The 16,818-nt window shown below is 65.9% G+C and overlaps 3 protein-coding genes across 4 annotated transcripts; all 3 read left to right on the top strand.

The window, feature by feature from the left end:
• The first annotated feature begins 17 nt into the window (after positions 1 to 17).
• Positions 18 to 2,050, top strand: LOC142036756 (putative N-acetyltransferase camello). The gene is made up of 2 exons (XM_075040315.1): positions 18 to 68; positions 782 to 2,050. Exon 2 carries the CDS (start codon positions 791 to 793, stop codon positions 1,457 to 1,459), a length of 669 nt encoding a protein of 222 aa, XP_074896416.1. The 5' UTR covers positions 18 to 68; positions 782 to 790; the 3' UTR covers positions 1,460 to 2,050.
• Positions 2,051 to 2,777: 727 nt separating this feature from the next.
• LOC142036759 (N-acetyltransferase 8-like) lies at positions 2,778 to 5,859 on the top strand. 2 transcript variants are annotated; one of them, XM_075040331.1, is made up of 2 exons: positions 2,778 to 2,910; positions 4,287 to 5,859. In XM_075040331.1, the coding sequence occupies exon 2, from the start codon at positions 4,301 to 4,303 to the stop codon at positions 4,985 to 4,987; it is 687 nt and encodes a 228-aa protein (XP_074896432.1). In that variant the 5' UTR covers positions 2,778 to 2,910; positions 4,287 to 4,300; the 3' UTR covers positions 4,988 to 5,859. The 2 variants fall into 2 exon arrangements, with proteins under 2 accessions (XP_074896432.1, XP_074896440.1); XM_075040339.1 differs by lacking the exon at positions 2,778 to 2,910 and adding an exon at positions 3,553 to 3,642.
• A 776-nt stretch (positions 5,860 to 6,635) lies between these two features.
• VPS16 (VPS16 core subunit of CORVET and HOPS complexes) lies at positions 6,636 to 16,690 on the top strand. The gene is made up of 24 exons (XM_075038223.1): positions 6,636 to 6,791; positions 7,041 to 7,129; positions 7,264 to 7,361; positions 8,125 to 8,253; positions 8,556 to 8,700; positions 8,767 to 8,882; positions 9,162 to 9,284; positions 10,197 to 10,252; positions 10,452 to 10,541; positions 11,171 to 11,265; positions 12,059 to 12,135; positions 12,382 to 12,513; positions 12,620 to 12,747; positions 13,168 to 13,203; positions 13,417 to 13,525; positions 13,597 to 13,731; positions 13,817 to 13,925; positions 14,179 to 14,276; positions 14,382 to 14,486; positions 14,850 to 14,927; positions 15,191 to 15,360; positions 15,500 to 15,596; positions 15,767 to 15,870; positions 16,200 to 16,690. The coding sequence occupies exons 1-24, from the start codon at positions 6,739 to 6,741 to the stop codon at positions 16,342 to 16,344; spliced, it is 2,517 nt and encodes an 838-aa protein (XP_074894324.1). The 5' UTR covers positions 6,636 to 6,738; the 3' UTR covers positions 16,345 to 16,690.
• The last annotated feature ends 128 nt before the right edge of the window (positions 16,691 to 16,818 follow it).

Genomic DNA, 16,818 nt, shown 5'->3' with positions numbered 1-16,818 from the left:
CCGGAAGGGGCAGCGGCCAATGGGCCGCGAGTCCCGTAAGCGTCAGGCGGGCGCTGGCGGCGGCGAGGGTGCGGGCGGGGGGTGCAGGAGGAGCGGGGGGGGGGCACTGGGGGAGGGTTCCGGGGGGGGTTGCTGGGAGAATGGGGGTTCTGGGGGGTGCTGGGGGTTCTGGGGGGTGCTGGGGGCATGGGGGCACTGGGGGGGGTCCGGGGGTGCTAGGGGAATGGGGGCACTGGGGGGGTCCGGGGGCTGATGGGGGCAGTGGGGGGGGGAGTTCTGGAGGGTGCTGGGGGCACTGGGGGGGGGTCTGGGGGGTGCTGGGGGCATGGGGGCACTGGGGTATTCCGGGGGGTGATGGGGGCATGAGTGTACTGGGAGCATGTGGGCACTGGCGGGGTCCGGGGGTGCTGGGGGCATAGGGGCACTGGGGGGGTCTGGGGGTGCTGGAAGGTTCACGGGGGGGCTGAGGGGGCCCATGGGGTGCGAGGGGGGGGACACTTACGGGGAGGTGTGTGGGGTCACTCCTGGGTGTGCTGGGGAAGGGTCCTTTGGGGGACAGGGAGGGTTAGGACAAGCCCATGGGGTGCAAGGGGGAGTCTGGGGGGGGGTGTCTGTGGGATGGGGGGGGTCCGTGAGGCTGGGGACAGCCGGTTCCCTGCCCACACTGGCCCGGCCCCACAGGCAGCAGGGCCTCACCAGCTCCACGGGACCCCCGAGCCTGCCCCAGCGATGGGGGTCACCTACCAGGGCTGAGCACCCCTCCCCACCATTCCCACCCTAGCGCTTCACCATGGTGGAGTACCGGATCCGGCCGTACCGCGAGGAAGACTATGAGGCGGTGCGGGAGGTCTTCGCCACTGGCATGAGCGAGTACGCGCCGGCGCTGTGCCTGCACGTGCTGCGGCAGCCCTGGGCGCTGCTGGCGCTGGGCTGCACCTTCTGCCTGCTGCTAGCCAGCGCCCGCTCCCTGCTGCTGCCCGTCCTGGCCCTCACCCTGCTGCTGGCCCTGGCCCGGCACCTCCTGGGCTGCGCCTGGAGCACCTACATCGACCGCTGCCTCGGGGACGACCTGCGGGACATCGGGGCCGCCTATGCTGAAAGCGCCGGCGCCCGGTTCTGGGTGGCCGAGGCGGACGAGCGGGTGGTGGGCACGGTGGGCGTGCGACCGGCTGACAATGGCGCCGACGGGGAGCTGGCGTTGAAAAGGATGTCGGTGCGGAAGGATTACCGGGGCCTGGGCATCGCCACGGCGCTGGGTCGCACCGCGCTGGCCTTCGCGCGGCAGCGCGGCTGCCGGGCCGTGGTGCTCAACACGCTGATGCTGCAGCACGAGGCTCGCGCCCTTTACGAGCGCCTGGGCTTCCGCCGGCACCGCCACTACGTCCTGCCCACCGCCTACGGCCGCCTGGTCAACTGCACCATCACCACCTACCGCTACGACCTCTCCGGCACACCCTGAGCCTCGCCGCAGCCCCGGGGAGGGTGGGCATCGTGTCCCGGCACCGGCACAGCCAGGCGTGCTCCCCACGTGGGGCCGAGGGGCATGGGGGGAGCCCGTGCCCGGAGCCCCACCACGCTGGCTGCGCCGCGGGCCGCTGCTCTTGACCATGCCCGCCGGATGCGGCACTGCCGCGGGGCGCTGGGTCCCCCCCTGGCCCCGGCTCGTGCCTCGCCGTGGAGCCGCACGGGCATCGCTTCTCAGGGAGTGTGCCGCACGCCGGCACAGGGGTGGCACGGGGGGTAGGGACCCTTGTGCCATGCACGGTAGGGGGTCTACGGGGCGCAGAGGAGGGGCTGGGATGGCTGCTCCCACCCTGCCAGGGGGTGCCATGCTGCTCCCCACCAAGCCCTGCCCGGCTGTGCCTTGCCTGGCCCTGATACCTCCGTGTCCCCTGGGGGGCATGTGGCTGCCCGAGGGAGACCCCCTAGCCATGTCCCCCCTCATCCTGGCTGCTCCACGGTGCCTGCGGGTCAGGCGCTGCCCCTGTACAGGCTGGAGAAATAAAGGACTGTCCGCAGCGCTGGGCTGGGTCATTCTTCCCGCGCTGGCACGGGGTCCTGGGGTGGCTGCTCTAGTGGGATGTTGGGGGTCCCCAGCACCGCCAGTGGGCCCGTGGCATCCCCATGGGAAGGGTCCAGCACGGAGCTGGGGGGGACAGCAGCAAACTGGACCCACAGGGCATCACCATAAGCCCACGGGGACAACCCTCCCACGTTTTCCCCCAGACCCACTCTGCTGGTGGGGGTCCCTGGGCAGGGGACGGTGGTCAGCCGGTCGCTGGCCAGTCCTCCAGGGTGAGCTCACCCGCTCCTGGGGTCTGTCTGTCCTCGAGGGCTCCTTGTACCCCCACCTTGGACCCCGATGACCTTCACTCGAGGGATGAAAGGTGACTTGGCCATAAAACGAGCCCCAGCCCCGCTGGCAGGGAGCCCGGCAGCACCAGGCACCGCCGCTGCCTGCGGTTGAGTCCTGGCAAAGTTCCCGGTGGGTTTGAGCTGGGTGAGTTCCGTGGGGCTCAGTCCCCTCGCTAAAAGGGGAGTTTGCGGCTGGGGGCTACAGCAGCCCTCGGGGGCTGGTAAAGGGGTTAAATGTGCCTGCCCCCCCCCCCACCAGCCTCCAGCGAGGCTTCCCCGCACCGTGGGGGTCCAGTGCCAAAGCATCTCTCCATTTGGCGGGGATGGGGGTCGCGGGCGGTGGAGGGGGACGGGCAGAGCCCGTCCCCCTCCACCGCCCGCGACCCCCATCCCCGCACAGAAGCGCTCCCCCGCCCCGTTCACCGAGCCAAGGCTGAGTGTAACCCCATAACCTTCTCAAGACTCCGTTTATGGCAGCATCCCGGCATTAGCGGGCGCAGCACTTCCCCTTCGGCGCCTGCGCTTGCCACGTCCCCAGAGCCGCCGTCAGTCCGGGTAAGGACCGAGCTGGGGGTACAGCCCCGTGCTGTCACCGGACCCCCCCCCCGCCAAAGCTGGCTGAGACACCCCCCCCTTCCCCAAGGGTTGCAGAACGATGGGCTGAAAGCAGCCGGCATCTTTCTGCGGCAGCGGCGGAAGCCGCCGGCACAGGCCAGCGTCAGGGCTGCAGGAAGCAAAGGCCCCCGCCCCGTGCAAGGGGGGTTGCCGGACCCCCAGGGTCTGGAGAGGGGACCCCCGACCCCGTTTGCCTGGGGGACCTGCACAGCTGCGGTCCCCGGTTTAAGGAGCGGCAGAGCCGGTAGCAGCAGGCGGTGGGGGACTGGGACTCTGCCAAGGGGGGGGGAATGCGGCGTGCCGGGACCTTGAAGTGGGGGGGCTGAGGTCACACTCCCCCTTAGCTCCCAGTAACGAGGCCGCTGCAGACCCCCACGAGGTTTTTGGCAGCTCGGGGCCCCCAACCCCTTCCCTGGGGCAAGGGATGCTGTCCCTGCTGGGGGTCCCCATGCCCAGGGTGGCTCAGCCCCCCCACTCCGAGCAGGGCCACAAGCCCACGGCATATCCCGAGCAGCCCCTGGGGGTTTCTGTGCCTGTCGTCCCCCCCCCCCCGTGTCCCTTTGCCCTCCTCCCGCACAGCACCATGGGGCAAAGGACGGGCATGCAGGCAGCTGCCCACCTCTGCCCAGGTTTCGTCGTGCCGCGGCTCCCAGGCGGCTGGCACCGCCGCCGGTGAGTGCCGGGGTCCGGGGCTGCTCGGGAAACGGGAGGGGCAGGCACCCCCAAATCCTCCTGGTCTTCCCTTCGTGTGTCCCCCCCAGGTCCTGCTGTCCCCTCCTGCGTGTCCCAGGCTGAACCCACTCCCTGCAGCCCGGGGTGGGTGGGATCAATCTCTGAGGCCCCATCAAGGGGGAGACGGGACCCCCCCCCAGCCCACTTTGCCCCTGCCTTCACAGAGACCCCCCCGTGCGGGACCGGCCCCCGGCATGGCCTCGGGAAACAGGGAAATCTGGGATGAGATGGGTGATGCTTGGAGGGGGTTCATGGGATCCCCAAGGGGAAAGAGGGGTGTGGGAAGAGGAGTGGGGCAAGGGGGGGTGGGCAGGGACCCCACAAGGGGCCAAGGTGCCCAAACACCCGCCCCAGGCAAGGCTGGTGATGGTGAATTTTAGTGAGAAGAGGGTAATTATGCCAGCGGGGCGATGCAGACTGCAGGCTGGTGTCCCGCCGATGGGAGCTAATGCGGCTGCACGGTGCTCGGGCAGCGATTCCTGCCCATTCGCCGGCCATCCCGTCCCGGCGATGGGGTCTGGGGATACTCTGGGGGTCCCTGTCCGAGGCAGGCACTGCCCTGACACCCCCATGCCGTGCCACAGGTTGCTGGCAGCCCATGGCGTCCTACCGCATCCGACAGTACCGGGACCAGGACTACGATGCCGTGCGGTCCCTCTTCGCCCGCGGCATCTTGGAGCACGCGCCGGCCGGCTACCGCCACTTCCTGCGCTCGGCGTGGGCGCAGCTGGGGCTGCTGGTCTTCTTCGTGGCGGTGCGGGTAGCTGCCGGCTACTGGGTGCTGGGGCTGGGGGCCGTGGCGCTGGTGCTGGCGGCCACCTGGCTCCTGGTCCGCTCCTTCAGCACCTCTTACGTGCACCAGGCGCTGAGCACCGACCTCTGCGACATCACCGCCAGCTACCTGCGGGCACCCGACTCCTGCTTCTGGGTGGCGGAGGCTGGAGGGTCCGTGGTGGGCATGGTGGCCGTGGCACCGCCGCAGGATCCGGCCGAGAGAGGGGTGGCGCTGGAACTGAAGCGAATGTCGGTCAGCAAGGACTACCGGGGTCGGGGCGTCTCCAAAGCGCTCTGTGGGGAGGTGCTGCGCTTTGCCCGGGCACGGGGGTACGAGGCGGTGGTCCTCTCCACCTCCATGGTGCAGGTGGCGGCCCAGCGGCTCTATGAGAGCCAGGGCTTCAAGAAGGTGGGTGCCTTCAGCCCCTCGCTGCTCGGCAGCCTGCTCTGCTTCCAGATCTTCCACTACCGCTGCGACCTGCCCGGCCGCACCGCAGCCCCGCCACGCTAGGCACTGCCGCGGCACCCCGACCCCAGCATGTGAGCCACCGCCACGGCACAGCCGACCCCAGCCCCGGCACGTGAGGTACTGCCGCAGCACTCCCGACAGTGGTCCTGGCACACTAGGCACCACTAGAGCATCCCCACCCCCGGCACACAAGGCACCGCTGCAGCATCCCCGGCCCCGGCATGCGAGGCACCGCTGCGGCGCACCTGACCCCGGCACACTAGGCACGGCTGCGGCACCTGCATGGGGTGGGCAATGGGGGACGGAGGCTGCGCCTGGCCGGGCTGCCGGAGCCTTTCCTAGTTTTCTAGCAGTGAGAAATAAAGAGAGACCTGTGGGAAAGCCGTGTGGGGTGCGTATGTGGGTGCGCGTGTTGCGTGCATGTGCGCGCAAGTCTGCGTGTTGCCGGCAGGGCTGTGCGCACGTGGCCGTGCATGCAAGTTCGCACACACGCCCGCGTCTGCATGTCTGCACGCCCGCGTGCGTGCATGTGTGCCCGCGCGTGCCTGCGCCTCTGTGCGTGCCTGCACACGACTGCTGGCCTCCCGGTCCCCTTGCCTGCCCGCGGGGCTGTGAATAACCCGGGCAGGGATTTGGGGGCAATGCCCGCCGGATCGGTAGTGCCCGCTCTGCCGGCGGGAAGGGCCCAGGGCCGTCCTGGCGCTGTCCCAGAGGCGTCCTGGGGGACACCTCTGTTGTCCCACGAGCGGGATTCAGTATTCGGCGTGCAATAAGCTAATCCTACACGCGGAGCCGAGATATTTCTTTTATTTCATGTTTGCACAGAGGTGGGTGCCAGGCGGTGACTCCGCAGAGCTAGCACACCACACCGAAGAACCGCAACGTCTTTATCCTGTTACGCCATTAGTAAAAACCCGCCTAAATTTACACTCCTTGGTTAGTAATCACCACCCCCTCTGTCATTGGTTAGTTATATTTAAATTAGTCTTGCTTGCTGTGTAAATTGGCATGCACGCTCCTTACGGGGGGGATGGCAGGGGGCAAGTCGTCTTGCTCTGGATTTGCGTCTGTGGTCGCAATCTCCCCTGCCACCTTTATCCCCCCCCCCCCCCCCAGTTCACGTTTCTTGGGCAATCGCTCGGCTTTCGGTGCTTTTTGGGGCAGGATGTTCCCTTTTCATCAGTCTTTAGCTCCTTCTCCGAGGGTATAGTCCTTAGCAAAGCATGTCTTGTTTGCACAAAGTAACCCAGCCTACACGATGAAGCTAGTGTTTAATGCGACACCCTAAATCGAGCCGTGTCACTACGACCGAGGCGTTAACCAACACGTGGCTTTAATTATTCTGCACCTCGGGGGGGCAGCGGACATCTTGGGGGGGCAAGGGGACACCATGGGGGACAGGGACATCCCGGCTGCCCACGGGCAGGAGGACCCCCGTGCTGGGGACAGGCGGGACTAGGGACCCCCGGGGTGCTGGGGAGGGTGGTGGGTGTCACCCAGGGATGGCGGCAAGGGACACCCCGGGGACAAGGGGGGACCTCGGGGCTCGGCAGCAGGCGACCGGCCGTGCCCTCACTCAAGATGGCGGCGGCGGCGCCGACCCGCCGTGCCCTCACTCAAGATGGCGGCGGTTCCCCGCCCTCTCCGCCGCCTTTCCCCGTGCCCTCACTCAAGATGGCGGCGGCCGAGACGGCGTCGCGGCAGGGCGGGGCGGGCGGGCGGAAGCGCAGGTAGGGGCTGCGCCGGCGGTAGTGTCTGTCCCGGCCCGGCCCGGCCCCGCACGGCCCGGCACCATGGACTGTTACACGGCCAACTGGAACCCGCTGGGCGAGGAGGCCTTCTACCGGTGAGGGGGGGTGCCTGGGCCCGGTACCGGTATCGGTACCGGCGAGAGACGGCCCCTCCCCGTCCCTGGGGCCGGCCAGGGGGTCCCGGGGCCGGCCGTGGGGCTGCTTGGGGGGGTCTCAGGGCTGGTCACGGGTCTTGGGGCTGGCTGGGGGGGGTCCCGGGGCCGGCTGGGGGGTGGGCGCTGTCCCTAGTCCCCCATTCCTCGATCTGCTGCCTGTCCATCCGTCCGTCTGTCCGTCGCTTGCAGTAAGTTCGAGCTGTACACCATGGAGTGGAGCCTGAAGGAGGACCTGCGGGACTGCCTGGTGGCGGCCGCCCCGTACGGAGGGCCCATAGGTAAGGGCTGGGACCCCCGGGACCCCACGCTGGGGCAGGAGCCCCCCAGCACACGGGACAGGGGTTGTCCTGCACCCCCGACAGTGACGGCAGAGGGGCCGCAGCTCGGACAGACTGTCCCATCCCTCCCACAGCTCTGCTGAAGAACAACGCCCGGAAGGAGAAATCCCCTGGCGTCCGCCCGCTGCTGGAGATCTACTCGGCCTCAGGGCTTCTCCTGGCCAGCATCCCGGTGAGTTGGCCCGGGGTCGGCCACCCCCTCCTTTAGGCTGTGTTCCGGCTGCTCCTTGGAGGTCTGTGATGTGCCAGGGAGCTTAGGGCAGTCCTAGCTGCCCCTTGGAGAACGCCAGAGGCTGTAGCGCTCTGCCCCTCGCAGCGATAAGCCCACGGGCAGGAGGACCGTGGAAGGGCTCACCGGTGGCACCAAAGGCTGGGTTACCAGCTGGGTGCTGTAGGTGAATCAGTGGCTGCGAGACCGGCAGTCACCCCTGCCTGTGCCACTCGCTTGCGTGCCCTTGGGCAGCTTCTCTGATCTGTCCGTGGGGAGGCTGGATGCTACGACGTGTCCTCAGCACCTTTAGCTCTCTGGGGCAATGGCTCTGTGCAGCTCCCGCAGCCCCCTGAAAGCTTTGGAGGAGCTGCTCAGAAGTGGTGGTGTGTGTAGGGGGTGGAGCAGGGGAGCTGTAGGGAGAAGGAGGCTGCCCAGCCCTGGCAGAAGAGGACAGGGTGGGGACAGGAGTCGCAGGGTTGGTGCCACAGGAACATCCTCCCTTCCCTGCTGTTTGGGGCTGGGGCAGACGCAGGGCAGTGAGGACATGGAGGGATGGGGAAAGCTGCCACAACCACAGGGCCCTGCAGAACCAGGGGTGTCAGACCTCCAGATGCCCAACCGTGGCCGTTGGCTTCACATATGTCTCCTGGAGGGACGTCTCTGGGGCTGGGCTGGCTGGGAGACGAGCAGCCCTGTGGTACGCTCACGTGTCTCCTGCCCACAGTGGAAGAGCGGCCAGCTGGTGCAGCTGGGCTGGACGGCCAGCGAGGACCTGCTGTGCATCCAGGAGGATGGCACCGTTCTCGTCTACAACCTCTTCTGCGAGTTCAAGCGCCACTTCAGCATGGGCAATGTGAGTGGGGCAGGACAGGGAGCTCAAGAGATGCCCGGGGTTGGGTTTGTGCAACAAAGTGAAATGCTGCATGGCTTCCCTGAGTGCTCCCCCAGCCCCACAAGGCACAGCAGGGCTCCTGGGGCCAGAATGATCCCCTCTTCACTGCAGGAGCAAGGCCTGTCTGAGCTGGAACATGTACCAGCAGTGCAGCACAGGGCTGGGCTCACTCCTCCCTGGGGTGGTTTTGTTCCCAGAGCAGCAGCAGCGTGGTGCTGAGCCCCGGCTGCTCTGGCCCGGGCCCAGCTCTCTCTCCGGTGCAGGAGGTGCTGCAGAACCATGTGCTGGAGGCGAAGGTCTTCCACACGGAGTACGGCACTGGCGTGGCCATCCTCACCGGTGCGCACCGTTTCTCCCTGACCACCAACATTGACGACCTGAAGCTGCGCAGGATGCCCGAGGTTCCTGGTGCGTCCCTTCCCTGCTGCCCCCCGCTCCGGCTGGGTGCAGGGGCCTGACGCTGGTTCCCGGCAGGTCTGCAGAAGCCGCCCTCCTGTTGGGCCGTGCTGTCCCAGGACAGAGTCACCATCATCCTGCTGGCAGTCGGACAGGACCTCTACCTCCTGGACAACACCTCCTGCTCTGTGGTGGTGAGTGAGCCACGGTGGGTGTCCGTGGGGAGCAGGGTGGTCTGCAGCCCCCTGCACTTGCTGGCAGGTTCTTCCTCCTGCTGTCCCACGGGTGGATGTGTACAGCAGGGACATCTGGCCGCATCCTGGCCAGGGGCAAAGGGGTGAGGGTTGGGCGGGCGCAGGGTGGGAAGGGACAGCCCCGCTCTGACCAGTCCTCAGCACCTTACGCAGCATTGGTGCTGATGTGCGGCACGTCCTGTGTCCCCAAGTGTGACCCTCATTCTTTCCCTGTCCCAGACCCCTCCTGGCATGAGCCCCTCTGCCGGTGCTTATCTGCAGATGGCCGTGTCCTTCAACTACCGCTGCCTGGCACTCTTCACCGATACTGGCTACATCTGGATGGGGTTGGCCACACTGAAGGTGAGCGTCTCCCTTCCCTCCTTGTGCTGGGGCATTAGGGTGTCAACCCACCCCTCCTCTCCCAGTCTGACAGACAAATCCAGCAGTGTGGGGCGTCAAAGCAAGTTTCCTTGGCGTCCCCATGGACTTGGGGCTGCAGGTCAGGCTCGCTGCCATCCGCAGGCGTCTGCACTCCTGCCATCAGGAGATCCACCCTCTTTTATTCTTTACCTGATTTTATCCCTTACTGCCACTTCTATTTCTGCACCCATTTTTTTGCTGGCCTTGCACCTCCCTTTCTCTGTCCAAACTCCCCCCAGATCAACAGCCCACCACTAATTACTTTTTCTCCGCTGGTCACAGTTCTGCTACTTCCATACCCAAACTTGCTGGACCTAGTACCATTTTCTGGGCAATCTGATACTTATCATCACTGCAGGTGTGGTCACTTTGGCATAGGGCCCTTGCTTGAGAGTCACGATTCTGCCTTGCAAATTCCCCCACGCTGTGGGTCTCATGCTGATGAGGTGCTGTTTGCCTTCCATGTCCTCCAAAACCAATCGTTCTCCTTTCGCCATTGTTCGCTTACCAGACCTCAGCTGAGCATGAGCAATTTTTTGCTCTATGTGCAGGCAGGCTGTGTGCTGCAGCAATGGAGGAATGTTTTTCACATTTGGTTTAAGCGCTCGTGCAGCATCCTCGCCCTTCGGCTGCATCAACTGCAGCCCTGGCTGCCTCCAGAGCTAGAGACAGGGCTGGGTGCTCCTGCAGGACCTGCTTGCAGTGCAGCACCCATGCTCCTGGTGCCCATCGCAGCCTGGGCTGTGCTGTTCGCCCCCCCGGCATCTCCCCTCAGCACGTGGCCCTCGTGCATGCGTGATGCCACCTGTCCCTGCACTGCCATCCCCCTGACCCAGCTCTCTCCCCCCGCAGGAGAAGCTCTGCGAGTTCAACAGCAGCATCCGATCTCCGCCCAAGCAGATGGTTTGGTGAGTGGTCTCCCCGCTGGCCTCCTTTGCCTCTGGCTGTGCCCACCCATGCTCCTCCGGTACCCCGAGCCTTTGCAGGGGTCCACTTGGCTCTGCGGCCACCCTCTACCTCCCTGGGGCGAGCAAGACCCTCTCACGTCCCCGCTCCAGGCATGGGGGGCTGCAGTGGTGCTGGGGTTAAGCCAGGGCTCCCTGGCAGGTGCATGCGTCCCCAGAGCCGGCAGCGTGCCGTGGTGGTGGCCTGGGACCGGCAGCTGATGGTGGTGGGGAACTCCACGGAGTGCATCCGGTATCCTTTGGGGAAGAGGGACCTGCATTGTTTCCGAAGGCCAGCCCAAACTGTGGGCCTCCGTGAGCCCTCCTTGGGTCACTGCCATCTCTGTCATGGACACTGGTGTCCCTGGAGGCCCCCTCGGTGTCAGCAGCCCCCCAGGATGGTCAGAGGAGATTGACATTGTTCTCTCCTCTGCAGTTCTGCCACGATCTCCCCTGCCCCACCACAGCCAGTCTGGTCCTGTACAGCAGCGAAAGCCCCTCCTGTCTGCCCCCCCCGGCCTCTGTTCCCTTTCTCCGAGCCTCCCTGCTGAGGGGAATCTGCTCCCCCTTGGCTCTGATAGCAGAGCCGGAGCTGGGAGCCACCAAATCCCCCATGGCTGGGAGCGTTGGTCCTGCCGAGGTCCAGTCCTGATTCCCCGAGAGCAAAGGCTGTCATGGGTGGGGGGATTCTTGTCCCTCAAAAGGGCTGATCCCATGCCCCGCTGCCTCTCCATGGAAAGGGGGTTCGTGAGCCGCAGCCCCATGGGGACGGGGGCTCTGGGGGGTCATTCCATGGCATTGCTGGGGCTGGACTGGCCCTCGGCAGGGTTGGGCTGCACCCAGAGCCGCTTTCCTCCTGCGAGGCCTTAGCGGGGAGCGCAGATTTGTCCTGGATGAGGACTCCTACCTGGTGCCCGAGCTGGATGGGGTCCGGATCTTGTCTCGCACCTCCCACGAGTTCCTGCACGAGATTCCAGGTGAGATGGCACTGAGTGGCGAGGCTGAGTGGGAACCTCTGTGACTGGGCGGGCAGGTCTCTCCTGCACTGCTCGGCGGCCAGGATGCGGCCGGTGACTGTGGCCAGCTCTGAGTGTGGGGGTCCAGCCTGCCCAGCCCTTTCTGGAGGCTCAGGAGGTGCTGAAAGCCCCACAGCAGAGTAGAGCCATGCCCTGAGCGCCACCAGCCATCCATTGCAGGGCTCTGAATCCAGTCCCTCGCCTGGCCCTGGGTTCCTTCCTTCCCCAGCACCGTGCCAGTTCTGGTCCCCTCCTTTGCCAGCTCTGTTGAGCCCCTGTGTCCTGAGCAGGGCCCTGCAGGCTGCCACCTCCCCCTCCTGCAGCTAGAAGCCCTGGGCTTTGAGCTGAGGCCTGGCACAACTCAGCACTCTGTTGCTCACCTCCCGCACTGCTGCCACCCTTGTGCTTCCAGAGCGGAGGTGCCTGGGAACTGCTGCGGCTCTGGTGGGGATAGTAGCTCCTCAGGATCTTGTGTGTCCTGGCAGCTGCTTCTGTCTTTTGGACCCTTGGGTTGGTGTTTACTGAGGACTGGAAGAGCAGCCCTGAGCTGTCCATCGCTGCGGCTCTGCCCAGCTCCTCAGGCTGGCGGTGGCCATGCTACCATCCCAACAAAGGACGGTGCTGGCATGGGCCTTCCTGGGGTCCTGAGCTGCAGGCAGAGGTGGTGGGGGAGCAGGGTGCAGCGGGTGCGGGTGACACTCCTGGGCTGAGGCATCCTCTCACATGTTTCCCCCCCCCCATCCCATATCTGCAGAGGCCAGCCAGGAGATCTTCAAGATCGCCTCCATGGCCCCAGGGGCACTTCTGCTGGAGGCACAGAAGGAGTACGAGGTACGGCCCGCTGCCCCGCTCCGGGTCCTGCCTGCCCCGAGGAGGTTGGGGTGGCTCCAGTGCAAACCGCTGCCAGTGTTATCCCATGGTGATGGGAAGGGGGAGATCCCAGAGGTCCCTGCCAGGGCCAAGGTGCCAGGGCGAGGGCTCCCTTGGCCCCCGGTGCCAGGGGTGCTGGGGCTCCCAGAGCTCACCCTGACAAGTGAACAGCCTGAAACTCACCCCATGGGCCATGCTCCCCTGCAGAAGGAGAGCCAGAAGGCAGACGAATACCTGCGGGAGATCAAGGACCAGAAGCTGCTCCCGGAGGCGGTGAGCCAGTGCATAGAGGCAGCCGGCTACGAGCACGAGCCAGACACCCAGAAGTCGCTGCTGAGGGTGAGTGAGGCGAAGGGAGGCTTTTGGCTGTGGCTGAAGACGACTCTCTCTTGGGTTGCGGTCACGCTGTGGCCGACACAGCCCCAGCACTGGATGCCTCTTGCAGGCAGCCTCCTTTGGGAAGTGCTTCATCGACAAGTTCCCCGCGGAGAGCTTCGTGCACATGTGCCAGGACCTGCGGGTGCTCAATGCCATCCGGGACTACCAGATTGGCATCCCCCTCACCTTCACCCAGTATCCTTTGTGGGATGGTGCATGAGTGATGACCCTGGGGCAGGTGCAGGATCTGGCCCAAGCAGGGTCAGTGCTGTTTGGGGCTCCAGGCCCTGCTGGGGTGGCCACCTCATAAGTGGAGCGAGACAGGGTGGAGAAAGCTGCAGAGCTGCTTAGCTGCCATCCCTGTGGTGTTCGGGCACCAGCTGTGCCCTGGGCCCCATGGCAGGGGTCTCTAGCTGAGACCTCTGTGTTCCTGACACCCTGCAGAGCTGTCTTGTGGTGCTTGCAGAGCTGAGCTGGCCCTTCGGCCATATGTGCCAGGTCTGGCCCAGGGGTGCCAGGCAGGGATGCTGCCAGGAGAGGGGCAGGTGCCCAGCACGCGTTGCCTGCGCTCTGTGGGGTTTTGCAGTCCAAGACGTCCCTTGACTGTCTCCACAGATACAAGCGGCTCACCATCGAGGTCCTGCTGGACAGGTAAGGGTCCCTGCGAGCTGGGCACAACTCCAGGCAGCCGGGGCCGAGGCAGTGTCTGGCCACGCTGCAGTCCCCATCCCCATGGTCCTCGTCCCCCTGACTGGGTGCTGAGCAGGCTCCGAGCGCTCAGGACCTCCTGTGAGGCTGGCCGAGCTGCTTGACTCCTTGGACCCGCGTGGGGTTGTGCTGCTGACCCCCTGTATACCACACCAGGCTGGTCCTGCGGCGGCTCTACCCGCTGGCCATCAGGATCTGCGAGTACCTGCGCCTCTCAGAGATCCAGGGCGTCAGCCGCATCCTGGCCCACTGGGCCTGCTACAAGGTAAGGAGGCAGCTTGAAGGGCTCTGCCCGTCTGGGAATTTGCGGAGACGTCTCTGCTTGTGCCCTTCTAGGTGCAGCAGAAGGACAAGTCTGACGAGGAGGTGGCCCACGCCATCAACCAGAAGCTGGGCGATACGCCGGGCATCTCCTACTCTGAGATCGCCGCCCGGGCTTATGACTGTGGCAGGACGGACCTGGCCATCAAGGTCTCTTGGCTGGGGCTGTGGCAGGCCCAGCTGGGCAGTCGTGGCGGTGGTGGCCGTGCGCTGACAACCCCTCTGCCGCTTGCAGCTGCTCGAGTATGAGCCGCGCTCCGGGGAGCAAGTCCCGCTGCTGCTCAAGATGAAGCGGAGCAAGCTGGCCCTCAGCAAAGCCATTGAGAGCGGGGACACCGACCTGGGTAAGGGTCAGGGCTGGGTGGACGAGGGGGAGGGATTTGGGGTCTGGGGGAGCCTGTTCATAGCTTTGTGCCTTGTGGGATGAGGGTGGCAGGAGCTGCTTGAGCCCTGCAGGGCAGTGCTAGCCCTCGGCACGGGGCTCTGCCCTACGCCTGGACATACCCTCACTCCCCTCCCAGTGCTGCTCCCTGGGGCTGGCCATGTTGGGGGGCAGGAATCCATACTCCCCCTCCTGAACTGTGCTGTCTGCCCCAGTCTACACCGTTGTGCTCCTCCTGAAGAATGAGCTGAATCGCGGCACCTTCTTCATGACGCTGCAGAACCAGCCGGTAGCCCTGAGCCTGTACCGCCAGGTAGGGACTGCCACCACACGCCTGGACCCTGGGAGCCACTGTGGTGCAATGGGTGCTGCTCCCCATCCCCACATGCCCTGACTTTCCCGCCCCATCGCTCCCCAGTTCTGCAAACACCAGGAGCGGGAGACGCTGAAGGACCTGTATAACCAGGACGACAATCACCAGGAGCTCGGCAACTTCCATGTCCACTCCAGCTACTCGGAGAAGGTCTGTGCCCGGCGGTGGCAGGAGGAGCGGGGAGGAAGGGCTGGTGGGCTCCAAGCTGGCTTCTCCTCACCCAGCGAGCCACTTGGCCATCATCCCCTTGGGGCTCTGTGCTAGCAGACACCCAGCCCATCTTGTGTGTGCCAGGAGGTCAAGATCTCACCCAGGGCTAGGCAGAGCCCAGACCTCTGCTTGTCTCTGGGGATCAAAGCAAAGCAGTGCAGAGCCAGAGCTTCGCTTTGGCTGTGTCTCGGCCCCAGACACCCCTCCTGCCCCACCTGGGGGGGCTCTGAGGGTGCTGCCCCATCCCCACAGTGTGGCATCTGTGCTGGCAGGAGGTGAAGTGGCCGTGTTCTCTATCCTCAGCGCATCGAAGGGCGAGTAGGAGCTCTGCAGAACGCCCTGGATGAGTACTACAAAGCCAAGAATGAGTTTGCTGCCAAGGTGAGCATAGCCAGGGCCAGGGGGGTGCTCCGGGGGGGGGCCCTGCTCTCCTGGGGCTGGGCAGGAGCAGAGCTGGGCATTGCCGTCCGGCACAGGGCTTTGGCTGGGCCACCTCCGCTCGACGTGGCACCACAGGTCCCCCCACCTTGCTCTGCGGCCAAGGTGGGGTGGGCTGCTGCCATCGCTTGCTGGGGCAGGGACCCGCTGGGCCCCATGAGCAGAGCTGGGACAGGGACCCCTTAGGCTGGTGCTTTGTTCCCCAGGCCACAGAGGATCAGATCAAGCTCCTGCGGCTCCAGCGACACCTCCAGGAGGACTTTGACAAGCCCTATCTCGACCTCTCGCTGCACGACACCGTCTCCAACCTCATCCTGGATGGCCACCACAAGCGAGCCGAGCAGCTCTACCGGGAGTTCAAAATCCCTGACAAGAGGTTGGTCCTGGGGGGGTGGGGGGGGCTCCTCTGTGCAGCCCTGGGTGCTCACGCAGGGCAGGAGCTGTGCTGTGGGGCTGGGATCAGGGGGCTGTGGGGTGCTAGCAGCTAGAGGAGCTGGCTTGACCTGTGTTCCCAGGTACTGGTGGCTGAAGATCAGCGCCCTGGCCAACCGTGGCGACTGGGAGGAGATGGAGAAGTTCTCCAAAAGCAAGAAGTCACCTATTGGGTACCTGGTAAGAGATTTCCCTGCTCGGGGGGGGGGGGGCGGCCCTGCCCCGTGGGTGGCTGTGGGGCTGGGCCATGCTGTGGAGCAGCCTGAGAAGGCTGGTGTGGGGCAAGGGGGGCTGGGAGGGCCCAGCAGCCAGCTCCCCCCACCCTCCCACCCCATTCCTCTCTGCTTCAGCCCTTCGTGGAGATCTCGGTGAAGCACCACAACCGCTACGAGGCCAAGAAGTACGCGCCCCGTGTGACCCCTGAGCAGCGCGTCAAGGCCTTCGTCCTGGTGGGGTGCGTCTGCTCACCCCCAACCCAGGCCGGGGGGGGGGAATGGGGGTGGCTGGGAGGCCAGTTTGGGGGTGCTTGGGGCAGGGTCAGAGCCTGCAGGAGCAGCTAGTTCCTCATGTAGCATCGCTGGGGTCTTGGGGGGCCTCAGGGCAATGAGACCCCCAGGAGCATATGGGGGGGGCACCCCGAGCCTCGTTCTCTAGCTGCTGAGGGCTGCGTGGGGTGCCTGCCCTTGCTGGGGCTGGTGTCTCCAAGAGGTGGGGGGACGGTGGCTGGGGCTGCTGCCCCCCTCCTGTCCCCACACCGCCCCCAGCTCCCCCGCTCTGCCACAGGGACCTGGACCAGGCGGCCGATGCCGCCATCGAGCACAAGAACGAGACGGAGATGAATTTTGTCCTGTCCAAGTGCACCGCCAGCACCGACGCCGCCGTGGCGGAGAAGCTGAACCGAGCCCGAGCCCAGCTCCTGAAGAAGTGAGCCCCAGTGGTGGGGGGCCCTGCCCTGGCCCCTTGCCCACCACACGCTCCGGGGCGGGGGTGGCTCCAGCCCCCCTGTCCTGCCACTGGAGCTGCTGTCCTGTCCCCCCACGCCTCCCCTTCCTGCGGGGGGGTCCGTGGACGAGGGCAGGGTGACAGAAGGGTGTCCATGTCCTGCGCCAGGGCTGGGGTCACCCTGGCAGCGTCCCCCTCGCAGCGGCTACGAGGCCGGGGTCTTCCTCGCAAAATACAGCGGGATGCCACCCCCCCAGTGCCTGCGCAGCCCCCTCTTGCCGTGTAGCCCCCTCCCTTCTTGTTCAGTAAAGAAAAGAGTTCGCTGTCCTGTCTCCGGCTGTAAAATGCTCAGCCCCCCCTCCGCCCCCCCGCAGCCTGCTCAGCACCCATGATGAGGGGGCTCCCGGAGGACACCGATTATGGGGGGGCTGTGGGACATTCGTGGTGGGCATTGGGGTGC

Source organism: Buteo buteo, chromosome 1 (assembly GCF_964188355.1).
Source record: "Buteo buteo chromosome 1, bButBut1.hap1.1, whole genome shotgun sequence".
Taxonomy (NCBI): Eukaryota; Metazoa; Chordata; class Aves; order Accipitriformes; family Accipitridae; genus Buteo; species Buteo buteo.
The sequence above is the reverse complement of the archived record's forward strand: the minus strand, read 5'-3'. Positions and strand labels throughout refer to the sequence as shown.